This window comes from Watersipora subatra, chromosome 8 (genome assembly GCF_963576615.1).
Source record: "Watersipora subatra chromosome 8, tzWatSuba1.1, whole genome shotgun sequence".
Taxonomy (NCBI): Eukaryota; Metazoa; Bryozoa; class Gymnolaemata; order Cheilostomatida; family Watersiporidae; genus Watersipora; species Watersipora subatra.
Window position 1 is genome coordinate 51,894,329 of NC_088715.1, and position 24,628 is coordinate 51,918,956.

At 36.1% G+C, this 24,628-nt stretch overlaps 2 protein-coding genes across 4 annotated transcripts in view; one reads left to right on the forward strand and one right to left on the reverse strand.

Moving 5' to 3' along the window:
* Window positions 1-12,932, forward strand: part of LOC137402163 (zinc finger protein 358-like) — a 61,168-nt gene extending 48,236 nt beyond the window's left edge. Inside the window, exons 9-11 of one of the 3 annotated variants that reach the window (XM_068088643.1) lie at window positions 5,518-5,562; window positions 9,812-9,871; window positions 11,152-12,932. In XM_068088643.1, the coding sequence (XP_067944744.1) occupies window positions 5,518-5,562; window positions 9,812-9,871; window positions 11,152-11,804 (758 nt within the window). In that variant the 3' untranslated portion in view covers window positions 11,805-12,932. Of the gene's footprint in view, window positions 1-1,350; window positions 2,953-3,329; window positions 4,567-5,517; window positions 5,563-9,811; window positions 9,872-11,151 lie in introns of those variants that run through there. The other 2 variants (XM_068088644.1, XM_068088642.1) reach the window with 2 other exon arrangements.
* A 107-nt stretch (window positions 12,933-13,039) lies between these two features.
* Window positions 13,040-18,888, reverse strand: LOC137402702 (collagen alpha chain-like). The gene is made up of 6 exons (XM_068089207.1): window positions 18,742-18,888; window positions 15,770-15,919; window positions 15,229-15,297; window positions 14,965-15,036; window positions 13,336-14,874; window positions 13,040-13,114 (listed from the first exon to the last, which is right to left on the reverse strand). The coding sequence occupies exons 1-6, from the start codon at window positions 18,886-18,888 to the stop codon at window positions 13,040-13,042; spliced, it is 2,052 nt and encodes a 683-aa protein (XP_067945308.1).
* Window positions 18,889-24,628: the final 5,740 nt, after the last annotated feature.

Sequence of the window (24,628 nt, forward strand, 5' to 3'; positions counted from 1 at the left end):
GAGGTTTGAGGTGATCTGATTGCCAGGATGTTTCAAGATTAAAATTGATAAATCTTGACCGCGGTAAAAACACTGCGATCCATCGAAAGTGTGATTATGGCGTCAATAATGGCAAAGAGGCCATCACAATAGAGGCCCTTAACGCTTCAAATTGAGCGCACTAGCTTATATCAACTATCGTAGCGATAACTTGTGACATCATTACACACATATTTTTCTTCCGAGTGTTTTAATCGCGATCAAGTTTTATCGATTTTAATCTTGAAACAACCAGGCATTCTGATCACCTCAAACATCAAAAACAATCGCAAAGGATAGAAAAATGTCGATACAGTCTGATAAACTCTACTAAAACTAAAATTTTTGTAAGTTATTCTTTGAAGCCAATTTTAGATTTAAACAATATTTAATCTTAAAGCTTAGAATATTATCATAATACATGGAACCAAGTCTATAGTGAAGGAACTTAGTCAGGTCTCACAGTTACGATGCTATACTGTAGAATATGTAAGTTTGTGACAGGCCCTATAGCGTTGTTTATATAAGCTAACTGGTTTTATTATTATGATTATACAATTAATTTCAATTGTTCCACTATTATTAATTATTAATATATTTGCATATTAATGATACTTTATTGCCAATAAAGTAATATATATTTATTAATATAGATGTACTTATAATCTTTTATTTGCGTTGTAATTATCAATAGAACGTTTTTCGTTACATGCCAAAAAATGAAAATACAGAAAATCAAGAATTATTTGGTTAATTAGGTTTTTTTAAAGTGGCTGATCTAAAGTTGGTAATATCCCTTCTATTAACTTAGAAAGGTATTTTAAATGCTATATTTCAAATCATTTATTTGATTTTGATATTATTTATTGATATTTATTTATTTGATTGACTACCTGCTGCCCTCGTATAGCATAGTTTGCTAAACATTTCTGTTTGAAATTAAATTTCCACATATAAAGTAATACTTATAAAATATATATATATTAGCGTATTCAGATTTTATAATTTAATAACGCTCTATCATTCAGCCTGACAAGTTTAATTAACGTTAAAAAACGTCTTCCATAGAAGTTATTAATTCAAGGTTATTGGGTACTTCTCATTTCTTATATCATGCATCGTTCATTCACAGGCTCCACTTTTTCTCTCTTTCATTATTCTATCAAAACAAGCACCCTCATTATCGAAAGTTGGTTTAGCTTTTTTTCAACATCAGCCTAAACGACTTTCTCGATGCTAGCCGTTGCCATCAGATGGAATTGAGTGGTCTCATTGGAGGATATGCAAGCCTCGGTTGGTGTGAGTGCTCTCAACTGACTCTCTGGGTTTTAGAGAGATCTGACAACATGCAAGGACGTGAAGAACAGCCAGAGGAGCACCTGCCACCCGGACCGGACTCGGGATCACCAGGAACCAGTCAAGTCTCAGTCAAGCCTTTTCAATGTACCACTTGTGACTTTTCTACCAACTTCAACTGGGAGTTATCAAAACATGCCTCATCCTGTCCCGCTTCAGAGACACAGAGGACGTTTCGATGCTCACTGTGTTTCACCAACTTTTCAGATCGGAATATGTTTATTCGACATGTTTCTAGCCATCGTTTCAACCCTGCTGTAAATCCTTCCACAGCAACATCAAGAGCTATTCATAAAACACCTAGAAGGGTGCCGTTCAAAGGCTTCACGTCAAATTTTGCTAGGGCAGCTGCGACAGCTTCTTCATCGGATGGACGGCCTCGTTGCACAGTCTGCTTCACCGAGTTCACTTCAAGGTCAGCGCTGACAAGGCATATGCGCAGGCACATGGGCATTATGCCCTTCAGTTGCAGTTTCTGTGACCGAAAGTTCTCGAGAAAGGATTCAGCTACCGAACATCAGAAGAGTCACTTACTAAAAATACAAAAAGAGCAAATACGCTCGATGAAAGCATTAAGTGAGGATGGTGGACAAGGATCCTCAGAGCAAAAGCAGATGCCTACAGCTGATATAGATTCACCGTCAGAGTCGATTGGCTGGGAACTTAAGCAAGACCGATCCTTAAACCTGCAGACAGATATCGAATTGGCCGACAGCAGAGAAAAGCAACAATTACAGAGTCGAGAACCAAGTTTAGGGTTTCCAGTTTTTCCATCGTAATCTGCTATTGGCTTCCACATTCAGACAGCTTTCAACATCAGCAGTCTGCCACGGTCACAGCATTTATTTAAATTGATAAACTAACAGATCAGAAACAAAAATATTTGTAAATCACTGTCTGAGGAACAATAGTTGTTTTTAATAATTTCTGTTCAAAACCGAAGGCGCTCGAGTTGAGAAGTCCTTAAATATCATCGGCTCATGTAACATTTCAAAGTAGTGAATACATTTAAATAAATTTATCTGTTAATGCAGACGAGTCTTGATAGCATTGCATCATCCTTTTTTCAGCTGATTATCAAAAGTCATTATAGCATTTGTGAGTTTGGCTAAAAGGTAGACGACAAATCTGATTAATCCATTTAAGATTCAGTTGTTTCTGGCAGCTTGCTGCTTTGTATTTTTGTTTTATAGGTTGTTAACTCTCAACCATTTATTCATTTGCTGTTGCTATTTACCCTGCTGTTGTTTGTATGTGAGGGAGCTATAACTGTTCATTATTGTGTTATAAACTTATGTATTTTGTTTCACTACTATTTAGATAATATTGGTACTGATTAATTCTATCCAGTGAGGTCTGTCAATCATTTCAGTATTTTTGATCAGAATTGTTAGATTGTCTAAATATTTAAACAGTCATGTTATGGCTAGATGGTGTTCAATATGATTGCATTCTGTATTTACATGTAATAATGGTTTCAAGTATTTTTGTGGAATGATTATTTTGTCTAGTTTTTCTTTATTTTCGTCATTGTATCCATTATTAGCATCAACTGTTAATTTTATTTGATAATATAAATTTGTGCATGGAAGGTTTGAAGGACTGCATTTTTTCTGATTCCAGCAATGAAATAGGTTTCTTTTCATTTAGATCACTCATCACTCGTTAAGAATTCTTCTGATGTAAATGGAGATCTTTCTTTGCTAAATTCCTCTCAGCTTCTGACGTTCTAAATTACATTGTTCACTCCTCATCTCTAGCATGCCTCTCCTTTACTAGCAGAGCATAAGGCTTATTTTATATGCTTTGAAGTTTTACATTGAAATCATTTTCATTCTCAAAGGATTTCAACTGCTCCAATTGTACACTTCTGCAAAGCTGCAAGCTCCTCCATTTCAGCTGAGCATGCGAAGCAGGAGCTCGCAACTCCACCAATCGATCTCTTATTGTTCTAGATGAGACGAAGGAACCAAAGGTAACTTTCAAAAAGCCATCTGACTGGATATCATCGACGACTATAAATCGCATCAAAGAAGCGATAGGTGGAAAAGGAAGCACAGAATGCCAGATATGTGGGTATGACAGCGCTCATCCTCATACAATCAGGAAGCATGCCAATCAGCATTTTGTGGCCTGTTTTTGTGCGTGTGGTTACAGCAGTCGCAGTCGAGACGTAGTTTGGAGGCACACATTACGATGCGGCAATGGTACAACGTATCGAGTTGACATTGCTAACTTTGAAAGTTGGAAAAGCGCAATGGGATTGGGGCCTAATGTGCGATTTCCGGACTTGGATGCACCATTCGTCAGAAAGTCACACGCTCATAGATATCCTTCCTCTCAAAGCCAGAATTCATTCAGTGTGTCACCAGATGCTAGTTTTGCAGAAATTCATTCCACTTCCAGTTCTTTTTTGTTTGGCCAACCTACATTGAATGCCCAAGTCGACTGGATTGACGACAGCTTGGACTCTGATACGGATAAACAAGATTCGAGCGTTAGCAGTGTCACTGAGCAGTCATCAGAGGCTCAGCACAATGTTAGTTGTTCGTCAGAACCTTTGCTAAAAGTAGCAAAAGTCGATCAGAACTCGAATGGTGATTAGTCAGCCACTCTCTGATCATTAATCATATCTAATCCTATCTTTATTCAGCTCTTCAAGGTAGCGTATGTAGACAACTCCTATCACCTTTTCAAGTTAGCATGTGTAGACAACTCCTATCCTCATTCAGCTCTGCAGTGTAGCATGTGTAGAAAGTTCTTACCTCATTCAGCTTTTCAAGGTAGCATGTGTAGAAAATTCTTGTTGGAGTCTGTCCGATCTTGCGCAGTACTTACTTTTGTCCGTATGTTTCGTTATATCATTTTTCTGACCAGTTTCAGAATTACTATTAGGTGAAACTTTCTGGTAAATTTGTCGCTCTATGATAATCTCCTCTGTATTACCATCCGTGAGAACCCATAATGTACTTTATGTATGTATATCATTATTATATTCGTTATATTATCTTTACTAGTCATTACTGTTAATTGTTACACTTTATTATTATTCATTTTAATTATATTTGATGTAATATATCATAATCACCTTGATTGCTACTGGCATCACAGTAATTTTTTTGTTTACATAATTTTGTCAGTTGTCAAAAGAATATTACTCTTATTGTATGGATATGTTATTAAACTTTCATTATTGAAGTGGTCTTTTGAATTTTTCCATAATTGTGACTCAAAAGCATTGTTTAGAGGTGTGTTCACACTAAGCATTTTGAAAACCCAAAACTACCACAATCTTGGATGTTAACCGAAAATATTGGGTTAAGGTCACCTGTTGCATTTTACCCACAAATAACAAATATTGATTGTCGTTTGGTGATCAAATATTTTTAATTAAGTTGCAATACTGCATGAAAGAAATTCATCAAAATTGTCTAGTAACTTTGTTTTCAGGCACTCTTTGGAAAACATTTTTGCTTGAAAGGAAATTATTGCTAATGGAATAATATATATATATATTATTCTATTATATATATATATATATATTCAGTGAATTTAGCTGCTATGCTATAAGACAGCTTATTCCACTGAAGGTTAATCAGAGTGTTTTATCGAAACTGTTCTTAATTTACCACAACAATTACCTTTACCACGATAGACTGTGTGGACTGAAATGGGCGAGTCTTGCACCAATGCGATCCGTGGTTTTTTCAGGTGTAAGTACAGGTTATTCAGCGTCTGACATGATACGTAGTGTATATTGTCAACTTCACAAGTATCTATACAGTCTCCAGACTAGCCACATCAGCAGGCTTATTTCAATAGTAACTTGACATTCACCTCTCAACCCTGGTTAGAGCTTTCTATTCATCATCTTGCATAATCCAATTAAAATTTCTAGTTTTTCCAGTCTGATTATAATCTGCTCCTGAAACTCGAGGTGTTCACTACTCACTATGACACAAAGAGAGCAGATGACTCCCCTATTGAATTAGCTAATTGTCACTTATACATGTGTAGTCGACTACTAGTGTGCAACAATACAACTAGTAGATCGCTGATGGATATATGTAACAGTCGATGGGTGCAAATCCATACCAATACCGTGACAATAGCGCTCACCAAGCAAGCATGTTTTTGTTTTAGCTGATAATCCTCTATCTCAGAAAGAAAAGTCACTTGAGGCAGGAGGTAAGTAGACAATTGTTTTGGGAATGGTGTTTTTACTTTCCTTGGTAGATAGTGTTGTCTGTACTTTTTTAATAAAGCGGAGTAAGAAATTGAATGACAGAAATTTAAAGATTCACAATTCTCCGGTGATGATAGATGGAAATAATGACTTTTTATTGGCTGGCTTTCAGATTTCGTTTTGATCCAGAGAGAGCAGATAACTCTTATATCATTAAACTTAAATCAGAATAGGACGTTGAAATTATTCACCCTTAACATAGGGGTGGATAGTTTCAATGACCCATTCTACATGTGGGTGTTTAAACCTTTATCAAGCATTCCATGTCTGCTCATTTTCGTTATGAAACAGTCTAATACAACATGACCAGCTGCTATTTACTTAATGGAAGTACATAAAACTGGGCTACACAATCTTCCTGCTTTGTATTGTACTGCACTACTAGTTACTGACAGCATTCGTCTCTTCTGGCCGAGGAGTTCGGCAAAAACCAAAAACAAATCTTATGAAAATAGTGATTAGTGCATCGTTAGCCCATCCGATTGCTAAGACTAGTTTGGTGAGTATCACTCTTTAGTAATACCAACAATCAGGGTTGGCAACCCTGGTTTAAACCAGATTTTCAACTGGTTTAAACCAGTCGAAAAAACCAGTTTTTATGGTTTTTTCGTTATTTTTTGGTGAAAACATGATATTTTAAGTTCGTAGTGTTTCATGTGCGGTGGAAATGCAATTATATGTAATTATCAGCTGTGAAACTTTATTTAGGATACAGCGGTAAAGTGATGGCAGAGCTCAAGTTGAAACTACATGAAATCCTAGCACAACAATGAATTAGTGAATTTCATTTTCAATTGGTTTTGTTAAGTGATATGATGATCCCTTTACTGATGAAATTTAAAAACCATGTGAAATATACTAATCCCTTCATCGTCTCTAATAATGAAGGAATACTTTCTCAAGTCTGGCCAGTGAGAAAGGATTGCTTATAATTAGAAATAAAAACAAAATCTTTTTAGGCGAAATCTTTAGATTTTCGAACTAATATTTCATTTATTGGGCACAAGCCAAAGCAGTTGGATTGTTAGAATTACGTTTATCAAGTTTTTTGTGTTTTGGAAAGTTAAAGCCGTGTCTCAAATTTCCAACATGCCTCCCAAACAGGATCCCGCTCGGCAGTTCTTCACTCAAACTGCAAAAGGCAAAGGTTCTAAGGCAAAATGTAATAGGTGTGCTGTCGCAAGGTAATGCAAGTTCATGCAGATAGGCTTAAAGCACATGTAGCAAAATGTCAAGCTAACAACACCAATTTAGACAGTGATGCTAGTATTCAGGTGATAGTTGAGTCAGCTGCCACTGCTTCAAAAACTAGCAATTTGCATCTGCATTATGCTCTGCTCTACACTATCACACAACTAATCACTTGGATTAAAATTTCTTCTTATACATAGAGCTGTATGTAAAATATTCACTATATGTGATAAGATTTCTGCTCTGTGTTTCATCAATCATGTTTGATTAAAGACTCATTCAGAAATTTCCATACGTTTTCTCTCTTTTTTCCCAGAACAACTCCCACAGTGCTATTTTTAACAGATGATTTCTCATATGTATGGTCAATACTCAATCATGCAGCTATAGTAAGTGGTGTTAATTAGACAAAACTGCAAAAAACCTTGATAAAATTATAAAAACCGGTTTAAACCATAAAAACCGGTTTAAACCTAAAAAACCTGGTTTTGCATTAAAAACCATGATTTTTTCCAACTCTGCCAACAATATTAGATCTTTAAAAATGAAAAAGATTTCAATTTAAAACTTCAGAGGCTATAAAATAAGCCTTATGCTCTGCTAGTAAAGGAGAGGCATGCTAGAGATGAGGAGTGAACAATGTAATTTAGACCGTCAGAAGTTGAGAGGAATTTAGCAAAGAAAGATCTCCATTTACATCAGAAGAATTTTTAATGAGTGATGAGTGATCTAAATGAAAAGAAACCTATTTCATTGCTGGAATCAGAAAAAATGCAGTCCTTCAAACCTTCCATGCACAAATTTATATTATTATCAAAGAAAATTAACAATTGATGCCCATAATAGATACAATGACGAAAATAAAGAAAAACTAGACAAAACAACCATTCCACAAAAATACTTGAAACCGTTACTAAAGATAGATGCAATCATAGACTGTGTGGACTAAAATGGGCGATTTGTGCACCAATGCGATCTGTGATTTTCTCAGATGTAAGTACAAGTTATTCAGCATCTGACATGATATGTTGTGTATATTGTCAACTTCACAAGTATCTATACTTCCTCTAGACTAGCCACGTCAGCAGGCTTATTTCAATAGTAACCAGACATTTACCTCTCAACTCTGATTAGAGCTTTCTATTCATCATCCTGCATTCTAGTTTTTCTAATCTGATTATTATCTGACCCTGAAACTGTAGGTGTGTACTACTCGACAGAAGGTTACTACACTATGTAGACATAACTTGACTGCTTTAACTATTTAGACAATCTAAAGTTAACAATTCTGATCAAACATACTGAAATTATTGACAGACATCACTGGATAGAAGGAATCCGTATCACTATTACCTAAATAGTAGTAAAACAAACTACATCAAAAACAATCGCAAATGATAGAAATATACCGATACTTTCGGATAGAATCTACTAAATTTTGTGTAAGTTCATTTTGAAGAGGATCTGATATTTGATCATCTTTTGCTAATGAATCCATGAATCAAAAGAAACATGGTTTTCTTCACATATTCAATGTACGATGAATGGCATCTCTAAATACCAAGTACCTCAAGTGGTCATTATTTAACATTGTTTCACTGCAGATATTCGGTCATCATAAGTGATGCTGCTACAATATTGTGTGACTTAGTATTCTATCCATATGTAGATAAATAAATAGATAGATAGTTGGATAGACAGACAGATAGATTGATAGATAAACAGACAAACAGGTAGATGGATGGATAGATGGATAAATAGACAGACAAACAGACAGCTACATAAATGGATGGATAGATGGATGGATAGACAGACAGACAAACAGATAGATAGATGAATAAATAGACAAACAAACAGATAGATGGATAAATGGATGGATAGATGGATAGATGGATAGATAGACAGACATACAGACAGACAAAAAGATGGATGGATGGATGGATGGATAGATGACAGACAAACAGACAGATAGATGGATGGATAGATGGATAAATAGACAGACAAACAGACAGATAGATAGAAAAATAGACAGATAGATAGATGGATAGACAGACAGATAGATGGATAGATGGATGGATAGATAGATAGATAGATAGATAGATAGATAGATAGATAGATAGATAGATAGATAGATAGATAGATAGATAGATAGATAGACAGACAGATAGATGGATGGATGGATAGATAGACAGACAGATGGATGGTTGGATCGATAGATAGATAGATAGATAGACAGATAGATGGATGGATGGATAGATAGATAGACAGATAGATATAAACATTATTTACACCAGTCAATGCTGTTAAGAACTAATAAGACCATGAGACAAGAACAAAAAATAGAGAAGTAAATTAGGTGTATTGAAAAAAAAGGCTCTTATCACATAATGCTGTTCCGCGATGTAAATTGGCACGATGTTGGTGTCTGGTATAAGGTATTGTGGCTTTTTTGGAGAAATAGCAATATAGTGGATGGTCAGGCAGATTGAAGATTCGATTAGAGTATTTTAAACAGCAAATATTTAAAAACACATTTTGCTCCTCAGCAATAAGGGCAATTACATGCTGATCATATCGTAATTGCCCATATCAGGTAGCATAACCCTGAAGCATAATTTTTGAAATCGTTCCAACTTTTCTTTATCAGTTTTTGATACAGAGGGATACCAGCTTGGAGCGGCGTAAGACAAAATGGACGATATATGATTCTGGTAAATGAGTGATAGGCCTTTTTGTTTTACACCTATCTTTTTATGTACATGTGTAACTATTGCACCAATAGTATTATAAATAGTTTGCAAAAATCTGTTTAATTTTTATGACGGTTCCAAACACGCTGGAAAGGATTTAATAGAAAACTAAAAATTTGGTTATTTTCTGATGCTCTTATAATAACAATAATAACAATGAACTTACTTAATAAAGTAATTAACTCTCATCACCCTAGCATCAGCTCTCAGGTTTAGCCTGGTTTTAATTGTTAGGTTTGCTCTGTTATAGACATGGAGAGAGAAGTGCAAAGAGCTGTGCATTTTGCTGAGTACACGAGTCTCATGTCTGGTAAGTGAGCTTTTTGTATTTAAAGCCTTTCGGTAATTTATTATCGTATCATTTTCATGGATTCAACCTCATCTCTGTTTCATAACTCATTGTTTATATACTTTTTATCGTCATGGATATTGCCAGATTTCAACCTTTCAGGCATTTCAACCAACCATTCTGAGATCTTCATCATTTGTCTAAATTGCTGTATCCTGGAGCTTGTATTTGTATAAACTTATATTGCATATATTATAATATATGAAATGTATTATAGTATATTGTAATATATGTAATATATTGTATATTGCATATATTATAATATATATTATATATATACAACATGGGCAATATAATAATATATATAATATAAAATTATAATATTATTTAAATTATATATAAAATTCATTCCACAGCTATTTCTACTCGTAATAAATGATCAAATATATTTTTTCACATTTTTTTTATATGATTTTTTGCGGAATTTTAAGAGAAACATTGCCTTTTTTAATAACGGTTACCACTTGTACTGGTCCACTCAGGATTCATGGTGTACATATATAGTGATTTACAAACCTCAAGAAACTTTGGATATCAGTTACTGTGAGCGTAAGTCGAGTTTTAGATGTATATTATAGGGATACAATGAAATTGAGTGCTTAATCCTGTGTTATACTGTGTGTTTATAAAGAACGAAACAATAAGCATAAACATATAATATTTTCTTTCTCTATTATTGAATGATAACAGCGTTCCAACCATCAACAGAATTATGTTTGGTGATTTAACATGTTATTAATAAGAAATATTGAGACATGACTTGTTTTAGAGCATGCCAGGTTAATAACACTGTTTCCGTGACACGGATGATGCAGATTTGGAGTTGTGCGCACATCGAGTTGCCATGCAATGTGTTTCCATGGACATTCTGATGTTGTGGATTAATGCGGGTGCTTTGTTAAAATAAGGATGAGGAGTTCTATGCAAGAAGTCATAGCAGCACATTCGGAACTGCTCAATTTAAAATAAGAACGATGAAAGTATGAAAAATGTTTAAAATGGATTAGCCCACACGCTATTTTTTGTGAATCATCTGCAAGTGTCGTTTCCACCTCTCACAAGCATTAAACACTCGGTAAAAATTTGTGAGGAACATAACTCGCTGAACTGGTAGATGTTTATCATTTTCATCTTTTGGATGACGCAAACTTACAAATTAACTCTCTCATGGCAACATAGTCTATCATTAATCAATGATGTGCAGATAAAACCTCAGCTAATTGCTGTCTATTGTTTGTTAGCCTCCGCAACACCATATATGACAGCCTCTAGCCATACACCCACAATGATGAGTGAAGCCAGCTTCCAGCAGTGTAACAGATGCGATTTCACTTCTTTTACCAAAGTAGAGCTGGACAGGCACAAACACTGGGCACACTCCGGAAGTAAACCTCACAAATGCCCTTTCTGCGATTTTGCTTGCGCCTATCCTCATGTGTTGAAGCGTCATATCCTCACCCATACCGGAGAGAAACCCCATGAGTGCAAGCTCTGCCATAAGAGGTTCGCTCGTAACGACTCGGTATTGAAGCACATGGAGACGCATAGCATTCGCCGACCTCAAATGAATACGCTACCTCAGCCTCAGCACCAACCAGTCAGTCTACCCGGCCCATTGGATAGTCAATTTTTTCAAACGAGTAGAACTGCTCCACTCTTCACACTACCTATTCAGTACGCTCAACCGGGTCAAACATTTCAACTTCAGTCAAGGTCGTCTTTGGCAGGTTTCAATATTGCTGATGTCAGCCCACATCCGTCGACTAGTATCGGCGCAGATCATAATCATCGTCGTCTGTCACCTCCTCCACTTTCAGACAGCCGACCAGTTTTTCCTCAAGGACGAGAAAAATTTGGGAAAGATCCGAATGCAGAAGAAAATGTTAATCAGTAGCAGTTAAGGGTATAGTTAAGGGTATAGTTAAGGCCGTGAAGTGGCAATATGCTGTATATGTTAGTTTGGTGCTAGCAGCATTTCGCTCTATCTGCTTTTTAACTGTCGAAGTTCGAAAAAACAGTAGTGTTCCAACAAGTGGAAATATTTAATGCTATCGTGGTTTGTTCCCATGTGTATTGAATGCGTTCAAAGAGCAAGTGTGTAACCTTGCTGTTTCGGCATCATCACTTAGCCAGAAAGAGAGATCTATCTATTGAGTCTTGTTGCCTCGATGTCTTCCTAACTCATCCGACTGGCCAGAAAGTTGATTGAATTATTGCATTCTTGTGTTTATATTTAAATTTTAAGAGAATTTTGAGTGCTCGTTTTTGATTTTATCATCTTCTATGATAATGCTTCGTATAATGTAGAGATTTGTCTTGATTCTAATGTTTTTAAACACTGGAATCAAGACAACTACCTAATTTAAATTTTGGCTTGAAATTTGTTTTGGACCTTTCAGTTATCCCTGACTTGTTTAAAACTTTGCTATCATGCAAAGTTATGTAGAACAATTTGTTGCAAGTTATTTTAAAAGTCTATTAATAGCTTTATTGATATTTTCTGTTTATATCCTCGGATTACATGTGCATGTTTTTTTAATTGACAATCTTACAGTTATCCGTTGAACTTTTCTGCAGTTTTTTTGACTATTTTTAGTTGCTCGAAACTGCATTCAGAAAAACAGAGTTTGTTTTACTGCAGATTAGCTTAAATAACTATTATTTTATTTAGCAAAACTACCGCTATTATGTTAAAAAAATTTACACTAATTGTTTTGGCACTAATAATTTTTACCCATGTCGCTGCTTCGAATTAGCCAATCATGCATCTAGTCTGCCTCAGTATTTTTTAACCTTTGATTGGCCAATCATCTTGATTTTGATGATTCGCTCTCTCTCTCTCTTAGGTTCATTCGCTAAAGTCATCAACCATGAACTTGATTTATTTCATGCTGCCTACAAGCTTAATGATTATCCCCTTTTTATGCTCTATCACCTGTGAGTATGTCTTATCGTCTAATGAGCTCTTTTGGCTGCGCTTGTTTGACTAAGGATGTCAACTTGTTTTCAGATTCATATAATATATTCCCTAGATGCTAAATATAACATGTGTTTGAATTCAAAAACGATAAATGCAACAAGAGTTTACATTGTGAAACATAAATTGCATTATGGTCTGTCATTTTTTAGTTAGTAGCCTGGCTCTCCCTTCTCGGTGAACTTGTAACCGCCGCCGTATGACTTTCCCTTTGGTCCTGGCTCTCCCTGTAATCATACGTTTACATCATTATAAACTGTTTGATGTATTTTGACTAGACATTGCTGTCACTTGTTGATCAGCTCGGCTTGTTCAAGGCTAGAAGAGTGTTGGAAACTTTTCTTGAAAACTGCTCAAGTTTATTATTGTACCAGCAACTTGGTGTGGTTTAACCGCTTTACACCTAATAACTACTACACTCCTAATATATAATGGAATATAAAACTACCTTTTGTCCAGTCATTCCCTTGGGACCTGGTGCACCATCCTTTCCATCTTTACCATCCTTTCCTTTGTCTCCTTTAGCTCCATCTTTGCCATTCTTTCCATCTTTACCATCATCGCCATCGGCGCCTGGCATGCCAGCTGGTCCCTTCATTCCCTTAGCTCCTGTGGCTCCGTCCTTGCCATCTTTACCGGGCAATCCTCTTGGTCCAGTGTCACCTTGCTTGCCTTGAGCACCAGGTTTACCATCTTGTCCATCTTTACCATCTTTGCCAGGTGCACCACGCATTCCTTTAGCTCCTGGTGCTCCATCTTTACCATCTTCGCCATCCTTTCCATCATTGCCAGGAGCGCCAGTGTTTCCCTTCATTCCAGGTGCACCGGCCTTTCCATCTTTTCCATCTTTGCCGGCTGCTCCGGTATCTCCCTGTGGTCCACGTTTACCATCCTTTCCAGGGTTTCCATCTTTTCCATCATTGCCTGGAGCCCCATCCTTTCCTTTCATACCAGGAGCACCAGCCTTGCCATCTTTACCCTTTGGTCCTTGAGCTCCAGTATTTCCCTTATCACCCGGTGCACCATCCTTTCCATCTTTTCCATCGTTTCCTTTGTCTCCTTTAGCCCCTGTATTTCCTTTCATTCCCTTTTCACCATTTTTGCCGTCTTTGCCATCTTTACCATTAGTTCCTGGGGTTCCTGGACGTCCCTTCTCTCCTTGTTGGCCAACTTTACCATCTTTGCCATCTTGACCGTCATTGCCAGGAGCTCCGGTGTCACCCTTCTCGCCCTGTTTGCCATCCTTTCCATCTTTGCCATCTTTTCCATCATCGCCATTAGCACCCGTTACTCCTTTCATTCCTCGATCACCCTTTTGGCCATCAGCACCATCCTTTCCATCCATTCCCTTTTGGCCGGTAAGGCCCTTCATGCCTTTCTGTCCCTTAGCGCCATTAGCGCCAGTATTGCCCTTGGCTCCGGTGTTGCCTTTCATTCCTGGTGCGCCATCCTTTCCGTCTTTGCCATCTTTACCATCCTTTCCTTTAGCGCCAGTCACGCCCTTCATTCCTTGTGCTCCCTTTTCTCCATCAGCACCATCCTTTCCATCTTTTCCATCATTTCCCTTGTCTCCCTTCTTTCCAGGTGCTCCAGTAGCTCCATCTTTACCATCCTTACCAGGTGCACCGGTGTTTCCTTTCATACCTGTGGCACCAGTTTCACCATCATCACCATCACCTCCCTTCATTCCTGTTGCTCCAGTTTGGCCTTTCATGCCCTTCTCGCCTTGGTTTCCCATTTTGCCTGTCGCTCCTGTAGCTCCGGTCTCTCCCTCATCTCCTGGTTTTCCTTTTACTCCAGTTGCACCAGTTTCTCCTGGATTACCCATCTTTCCATCTTTGCCAGGATTACCCTTATCACCCTTCATACCTGGTGCTCCGGTATCTCCCTTCATTCCAGGTTTGCCATCTTTTCCATCTTTACCTGGTTGTCCTGGTTTTCCGTTTTTGCCATCTTGTCCATCCTTACCATCTTTTCCATCGTCTCCCTGCGCATAAACATTGACTGATATACTCTAACAGCTCAACATCACAGCAATAGACAACTCCACAATTTGTAGTTATTACAAAATGTGTACCTTTGGTCCAATAGGTCCCTTGGGGCAGTCACACTTCTTGACTGGTTTTGTGGCGTAAGTTCTCTTTGCTCTCTGCAAAGAGTTAACAATGCACATTAAATAATCATGAAATGTGCGGGTTTCACAAGCATCAACCAAGCGCATATCCATTATATTGCATAAAATAAATAAAATACATAAAGCATAAAATATGTACACAGTTTATGCTAGCTGTTTATTGACTATTCTTGTTTCAGTAGTTGAATTCCGTTGCGGGTTACTCACCAACATATCTGCATCTTCCGATGTAAGCTTAGCAACTTCTATTTGGAGTTGTCCTATTTCTCGGTTCTCCTGTTAGAAAAAATTAAACATTTTTTCAAATGAAAGGATACAAAAGCTATATTTGTAACCAACACAGTTAAATTCAAATTGTATGCAAGAGTGAATAACTCACTAAAAGGTCTGCAGGAAGTATTTTTTTAATATGGAAAAGTTTTGCAGGACAAATCTAAGAACTTAACTCATTTACTGTAACTCGTTACTGCGATTTCCCACGTGCTTGCAGCAATTTGTAAAGTTCCGAACAAAGTTCGAACGAAGTTCGAACAAAAGGCATTTTGTTCGAAGCTACATAGTTCTGAATGCAACTGAAAATTGTTACGAAGAGTGACTTTTTTCAAGATTTAATAATCATTTACATAACATTTTCAGTAAATATTAATTACAAATAACACAAATTCAATGCCCAAAATTCTGCATGTATTATATATTGAAAACTTTACAATTATGATTGTTTCGTGCAAGCAAAAAAGATTTTGGTTACCTGATCGACTCTCTGGTAGATAAAATTGTAGACCATCACGTTTGCTACAATGCTTCCCACGAGTAGAATAGCCAAGATTCCTGTGCTATAACCATAGATCTTAAGCTTGGCCTTGTTGGCAGCTGCTAGGGAATAATCACAGTTCTCCATCTAAAATAATAAGTTTGTAATTCAGTAATATGCATTTGGTTGCATTCAATTATTTTTAATTGTTTTTATCTAAGAGATTCATTTCCACAATGCCATTTTGGCTAGAATAACAGTTTTTTTTGGAATCCAACACAAGTTATTTCAAACAAACTATTTGATTTGAACCATACTTTTCTGAAATTTTTGTCAAAGTTATTGCTGTTTATTTGCATTTTCTCTCTGAAGTTCAATGTATGCACTTACACTCTACATGTATTTTCATTCAGAGGCATGCTAGTTGATTGATATATAGATTCAAAGATGTTTATATAAATAATTTTATACACAAATTCACTTACCTTTTTGTAGGTAGGTATCAAACAGTGCTCTTTCTATAGAATTCTCCAAGACTGCTCTTCTTGAAGCCCTGAAGCTGTTCTGCTTTTTCATGTTTCTCTCCAGGTTTTTATACAAATGGCTCACACTAATCTCACCCATCTCATCCAATCAAATTTGTTCTTGAAATACCTAGCATGAAATGACACTCACATTGATGAACGAGTTTTTGGTTAAAGTTTAAGAAGATGTAACAGATTGTTCTTTGATGTCTTCCTCTGGTGATAAGCCTCTGATGGCACGAGCCAAACCTAGCTTAATACATCCAAGTTTCACGACTATGGAAGTGCATTCATTAGTCTTTCAGTTTTGCCTGCCAATGTCAAATTAGCTTTCTCCAGAGATTACCAAGTTTTTCTACGTGTAAGTGTAACTACACTTTGGCACTGTGGCCTCTTCACCGATTTGGCAATGGCCGCCTGTATCAATGCATACAAGATTATTGTTGTTGAAAGACAAATTACCATGCTGATAGAATTTTAATACTCTGAATAAACATAGATGTGTTATAACTAAACTTGCCAAGTTAGGGCTTGAAGATAAATCAATCTATTTGAAAATAGCAAATATCATGATATAGCATTTGGAAGAAATATAAAGTTTATGTCTCAGTCAGAAAATGTAGTTGCCCGGTTGATACACTGATTTAATGTTTTGTCAAGTTTTTCTTAACTACATTGTGTAAATATGCCATCCAGGGATAAAAGAAGGCCTGTCTGGCAAGACCAGACTTACTTGTACTTACTCGTATATATGGTATTCTGTACTTAATTGTAAGTACAGAATACAGACAATCCTTGTCTGTTCAGACCAATACAGACTGAGCCATGTCCAGACATTGAAAATTAAATACTGTACATTGAACAGCCTACATTGTCTCACACGCGTACTTTAATGCTATAATATAGTACAATATACATATACAGTATACACAAGAGAATAAAATATGGTTATACCAGCAACAGAGTACACTATAATGTTAATAGAAGTAATCCTTCCTTTTTTCGTGGCGTCATTCTATCGTTGTCTGCCATCTTTATGGACAACTTTTATCATTAAAAACACGAAGCTTCTGCAATTAATTTTTGCAAACAATGCTTTTGTTTGCAAATTTTTATTTTAGTATCAAAACAACACCAAAATATACTAATAATCAAGAGAATGATGATCGTTTTCTACAAAGATGGCGGCTTTTTGTCTGTTGTCAATCTTTTGAAGCCCATCTGTTGTCAAGATAATTAAAAGTTCAGGAAGTGAAGTCTAAAGAAGCTGACTGTACTTTGAAGTTTCATCTTTTTTCATTTATTTCACATACCTTTTGGTGTGAAACCATTAGGCTTTGGGTCTTTTAGGTATTTCAATTTGAAATCGGAAACATAATCAATATTTTTCTATTTTATATCTTTGAGAGGTTTGCGAGTCGATGTATATCGAGTAAGTCCTCAGTAGTGTTTCAACGTACTTTTATTTCTTACTAACCGGTTCTCTCCTCCTTTTGGATTGCATAAACATTGGACCTATCGTGAATATTGCTCACCAAATTGCTTCGCAATACATGAGTGTATCTATGAGCCGGCAGCTAGTGGTTGAGAGGAATGTTCAGTCACCATCATTATAATTATTGAAAGCAATTCATATTATAACCAATCAAAAAAGGTCAAAGTTTAAGCATCTTGTCTTGGCCTGGAGTAACCCAAAAAAGTGTAAGTGTAGGTGTTTTGTATTTTTCAGAAGGCTTCTAGAAACGGAATATTTTAAAAAATAGCTTTAAAGTTACAAGGATAAATGCTATGTGTATATCAATTTAGCTTTGGTATCTGTTCATATACAAAGCTGCCTTATGCAGGCTGACTCTCTGCTGCCTATTTATTTTCGTCTGTACAAATCCTATTCGTAGGAAGTCAGGAACTGGTTGTCCTGACTGCAGCAAAATACGCAGCACTCCTTGGATTGTTAAAAGTGTTGTTATGTATGGTTTCTGTATAGAACAACTACACTCACTAATTTCAAATTTGTGGCTAGGCAGGATTTTCAAAAATATCAATTTTCTCTTCTTGTTGTTTTATTCACACTTGTGCTGATTACTAACACTGTTAGCGGCAGCGAAGTCAAGTAACTGTCAAGGTTAATGTCAGCAATATTTTTTTTACTTTATTATTTGCAAAGATAACTCTTGCAAATAAGGGCTTCTCTTAGACTAAGCTTCCAAAAAATTAAAAGTGTGCTCATGACCCACAGTAATATCTAACAAACTCTTAGCAAGACAAACAAACCCTAAACTGATGCCAACTTGATTGATCTAGTACTGAGGCTATTGGAAGCATCTATCAAAGGCATTGTTGCCTGATATTGTCTGTGCACTCCTACATGAGAGCATTTTTCAATCAAATGACCTATTAAAAGTTATATCAATCACTGGCTTGCTGTCTGTCGCTTTCGACAATTACTTGCATCTTAGCGATGCATGCTTGGGTCGAGCAGTATGGTAGAGAAGAGGTGACCCAGTTCTCAGTATCTACCACTTCCGGAACTGCCAGATTAACCTGAAGGAATGCCAGTGCAACACGTCCAGTCTGACAGAACCAGATAGCCATTTCACTTGCCCAGTGTGTGAAAGACAGAGGTGGATCTTTAACATGCCCACATTGTCAGTGTGGTACACGGGGCCTCCAAGTTATGGTCTAGATCCAAAAGACTTTTTTAGGCAAAAGGCAATTTTATGGTTAAAAGCTTGTTGTCAGATCGGCATTAACCAGGACTCAAACTACCAACCTCATGGTTGAAAGCCAAAGACACTACCACTAAGCCACCCTGACCATTATGTAGTATCAATCATTAATCTATATATTTCTCAAAGTATGTCATATGTCGTGTGTCTGCATTCTGGCTATTGATATAGCTATAGCGCATGCTGATTATTTTACCGATGTGGCCACGCATTATGACGCCCCTGTTGAGAAATCTTTTTCATAAGGTTCAATTACTATATCTGGGTTCGCCAATTTTTCCCGCACGGACAAGTATTCTCTCTCATCTTTCGGTCAAACAAAGTATGATATCTCATTTTGCATTTGTACCAGTATCGAGAGATAATAGTATCGTTGTATTCAAAGTTTTGATGGATATCTTCTGGTGGAACAGTAACCTTTTTAACCCTTTCACTATCGTAGACGCATTTATGCGTTTTCTATGGTCGACTGACGTAGATGCATTTTTGCGAATTTTCCAGCAGTTGCGTAGTAACTTAATTTTATTATTCGTTGATAACATTACCAACAATCTTAGGACTTTTATAGTATTGACTGTGTTGTCTGAATATTTCTCTATAAAATTAGCCTAAAATAACGAAGCAGTTTTAAATTTACTTTGGGAAGTACTTCCCGAGTTAGAAAACAGATAATTACTTATGTTGATGACATTATAGCCAATTCAGATTCAGATTTTTGTGATTACACAGATAATTAAAGTAGCAGCACTGACTCTGATGGCGATGAAAGTAATAGTTTGGTAAGAGTAAAGAACATTGAAGAGGATCGTTCTAGCTTTGTAGCGATCGTAGCTTTACATAGCTTTAGCAATGCACAAAGTATAGATACATTGAATTTTTGGCATAGCACTATTTGTTAATATGTTAGAAAAATAAAATATATAACAAAAGTTTTCTAGGTAGAGTTTGAAGTTGAAAAAATTATATATGCATCATGAAGCAAAATCGGAAATTTTCGGTAAAATGGCTGGCATTAGGCCGATAGCTAAATTTGTACATGGATGGTAGTGAAAAGGTTTAACACACACTTCTATGCAAAAATTGTTATTATCAATTCAACACATTCAGGATTTTTATTTGGTTTTTTCAGTTCGTAATAATTGTATCATTACCAAATCATCCTTTATTGTCGCAAAACCGACTCAATTTAGCTATTAATTGCTAATTATTTCACATTTATATCTTAACCTTTTATAGTTGTTTTATTTTTTGTAATTTATTAGACCTGCACAAAACATTTTTTTCATGATATGAAGTTGGAAAGTTACAGTTGTTTGACAAAGTTTTAAAATTTTTACAGTTGTTTTCATTTTCTCTGTTAATTTATTTCAATTACACAAAACACTTTTCTCATGATATGTAGTTTAAAAGTTAGAATGCCGATGTTGTTATGTTTTAAATACAATTCAATTTTCTGTGCAAATACCTTTTTATTACCCGAGCAACGCCGGGTGGTGCAGCTAGTATATATATATATATATATATATATATATGTATATACATATACATATATGTGTATATATTTATATATATATTATATTATATATATTATATATAATAGATTTTATATATATATATATGTATATATGGCTGATATTGTCTGAGGATTGTTGCTTTGTAATGTGTAACTACCAATAAAAAATTATTTTAAACTTGACTGGAAATTTTATTTTATGTATAAAATCTATTTGATAGAATAGAAATATATTTCTATATTTACAGTCTATGTGTTCTATATATAGTCTTCTGGCTCTAAAACCTCAGAGAAGAAAGTGGCAAACAAAAGTGACGGTGCTTATCAACACGCACAAGCAGAAGAGGCACGAAAGAAGAACAATGACTTCCATTTTAATCAATCTTGCGTTCCTAGAAAATTCTTAGAATTAGTGATGTATTCAGAGGCTAACACAGTAATGGGCTAAAGATCTTTACAATTTCCTGTGTCAAAGAGAATAATCCACTAATCCTTGAGTATTGCTAGTACAAGTTAAAAAATCACACTGTTGGAAATTCAGATGCAATTGCGTTTAGACTTTGAGCATAAGATGAGAAAGAAAAAAAAGTGTGTAGACCAGATGTGACAGTTGAAAATAACAAGACATTGGTCAAAATAATAAATTTGGCTTGCTGAAAGAACAGGAACATATACCAAGTTTCCATACAGTGATAGCGTAGTGATACACTCCTCATGTGACGCTGCAATGCCATCATGGAAACATCCGCGTTTCTCTCATTTTGTATTGATTCAATATCGCTGTTGTGAAGTAAAACGCCTGTCTGGTGTGCCATCTTTGTGCATGGTAACGCCCTTAATGACCATCAGCCGTGTTGATTCACTAGTATCATGTGCATAATGAATCCTGCCATAAGAAGTAGCCTTTTTTCTTTTGATCATCTATGGTTTGCTTTATCCTTAGCTCCTTAGATATACAGCTATGACATAAAGCATCACACAACCATCGCTTTATAGCGCTCTATGGAAGCATGATCTGCTTGTCGGTCCAGCGTATAGCCTTGACACCCGGTAGAATCTACAAAAATTTTGTGTAAGTTCATGTTTAAGAGGATCTGATATTTGATCATCTTTGCTAATGAATCCATGAATCAAAAGAAATATGGATTTCTTCACTGAGTCAGCATATGATGAATGGCATCTCTAAATACTAAATATCTCAAGTGGTCATTATTTAACATTGCTTTACTGCAGTTTACAATCATCATCAGTGATGCTGCTACAATATTGTGAGACGTAGTATTTTATCTATATGATGATAGGTAGAAAGGTAGATAGCTGGATAGATAGACAGACAAACAGACAGATAGATAGGTAGACAGATAGATAGATAAATAGACAGATGGATAAATAGACAGACAAACAGACAGATAGACAGGCAGACAAACAGACAGATAGATGGACAGGCAGACAAACAGACAGATAGATGGACAGGCAGACAAACAGACAGATAGATAGACAGGCAGACAAACAGACAGATAGATGGATAAATAGACAGACAGATGGATAAATAGACAGACAAACAGACAGATAGATAGACAGGCAGACAAACAGACAGATAGATGGACAGGCAGACAAACAGACAGATAGATGGACAGGCAGACAAACAGACAGATAGACAGGCAGACAAACAGACAGATAGATGGACAGGCAGACAAACAGACAGATAGACAGGCAGACAAACAGACAGATAGATGGACAGACAAACAGACAGACAGATGGATAGACAGATATAAACTTTATTTACACAGGTCAAGGCTGTTTAAAGCAAACAAGACTATGAAACAAAACAGTAAAATAAAGTGAATTATGTGTATTGAAAGAAAAAGCGATCATTATTTATATACATATGTATATATATCTTATTATATATTTACTGTAATATACATAATATACTATATATTGCGTATATTATAATATGCACTATATGGATAATTTTATGCATAATATAAAATTGTATTATGCATATATAAGATTCCTTCCACAACTCTTAGTACTAGCAATAAAGGATAAAAGATATTTTCTCACATGTTTTATTCTTTTTTGCATAATTTCAAGAGAAACATTGCCTTTTTATCATTTGTTACCACGCGCACTGGTCCACACAGGACTCGTGGCGTACTTATATATTGATTTAAAAACCTCAAAAACTGTGAATATCAGTTACTGTGAGCGTAAGTCGAGTTTTAGCTGTATATGATATAGATACAATGAAATTGAGTGCTTAATCCTGTGTTATGCTGTGTGTTTACAAAGAACAAAAAAAGAAGTATAAATATATAATATTTTCTTTCTCTATTATTGAATGATAACAGTGTGCCAACCATCAAAAGAAGTATGTCCGATGATTTAACACGGTATTAATAAACCATATTGAGGCGACTTGTTTTCGAGCATCACAACGCAATAACACTATGTTTCCGTGACACAGATGATGCAGATTTGGAGTTGTGCGCACGTCGAGTTGCCATGCAATGTGTTTCCATGGACATTCTGATGTTGTAGATTAATGCAGGCACTTTGTTAAATAAAATAAGGAATTCTATGCAAGAGGTCATAGTGATGCATTCGGAACTGCTTAAAGTGAAATAAGAATGATGGAAGTATGAAAAATGTTTAAAATGGAATAGCCCACATGGTATTTTTTTGTGCATCATCTGCAAGTGTCGTTGCCATCTTTCACAAGCATTAAATTTGTGAGGAACATAACTCGCTGAACTGGTAGATTTTTATCATTTTCATCTAGCGAATGACGCAAACTTACAAATTAACTCTCTCATGGTAACATTAGCCTAGGCATGGCTCTAGTGGGGATTGGGAGAGAGAGCCTGGGACACATAGCGAAAAAAGGTAAGATAACTTCTGCAAAACGAGCGACATATGTTACATATGACGCTCAGACTAATACTAATGAAAGCGTGCCGATAGATTCAGATCTCACGATGTATTAGATGTGGCGCGTTTAAAAGCCTATCGTCACGGTAACGTGACTTGATCTAGTGAAAGGCCCTATGTTTTTGATAGGGTAGGTAGTTATGTAATACCCCGTTTGACAACAAAACGATAAGAACCATAGGTTACTATTCTCTTGCGTTTTCACGTTTGCAGTTTCATTTCATATACTGATAAAAAATGGAGCGATTCAAAATTCATCTATCAAAGCTAGGCATAGTCACGCTGAGACCAAAACAGTCTCAAGCTTTACAACATATTATCGCAGGGTTTGACTAATTTATAGTTCTTCCTACTGGCTTCGGAAAGAGTATATGTTTTCAGATGGCACCGTTTTGCAATGGTAGGTCCGAGTTGTTCATAATAACTGTCGCGAGTAATCACATTACTCGCGAGTAAAATAAAACTGAGATTACCTTTTACTAGATAAACTTTTCTTTATTAGCAGCGTGCGATTCATTTTTGTTGTTCTATTGCTATTCGTTTGTATTGTTATTGAGAAAATATTTTATTCCATTGATTTAATTTTTGATTATAATTAAATCAAAACCTAATTAATTAAGTAATGAACTTAAACATATGAAATAATATAACCCCCGTGATTGATTTATTATGCAACCAACATTTCATACTTACCAACCAGCGTTTGTTTGCTGCCAATTCAGATTAAAAACAATACATAATACTCGCGAAGATCATAAAAATGACTGCCACATGGTACTCCTTCGGAAATAACGATTTTGATATTAGCGACTGCAGAAGTCGACTTTTAGAGTTGTCTTCCTCGCGTGTTGCAATGTGTCCCAGGCTCTCTCTCCCAATCCCCCACGAGAGCCATGCCCAGGCTATGGTAACATAGTCTATCATTAATCAATGATGTGCAGATAAAACCTCAGCTAATTGCTGTCTATTGTTTGTTAGCCTCCACAACACCGTATATGACAGCCTCTAGCCATACACCCACAATGATGAGTGAAGCCAGATTTTAGCAGTGCAACAGATGTGACTTCACTTCTTTTACCAAAGTAGAGTTAGACAGGCACAAACACTGGGCACACTCCGGAAGTAAACCTCACAAATGCCCTTTCTGCGATTTTGCTTG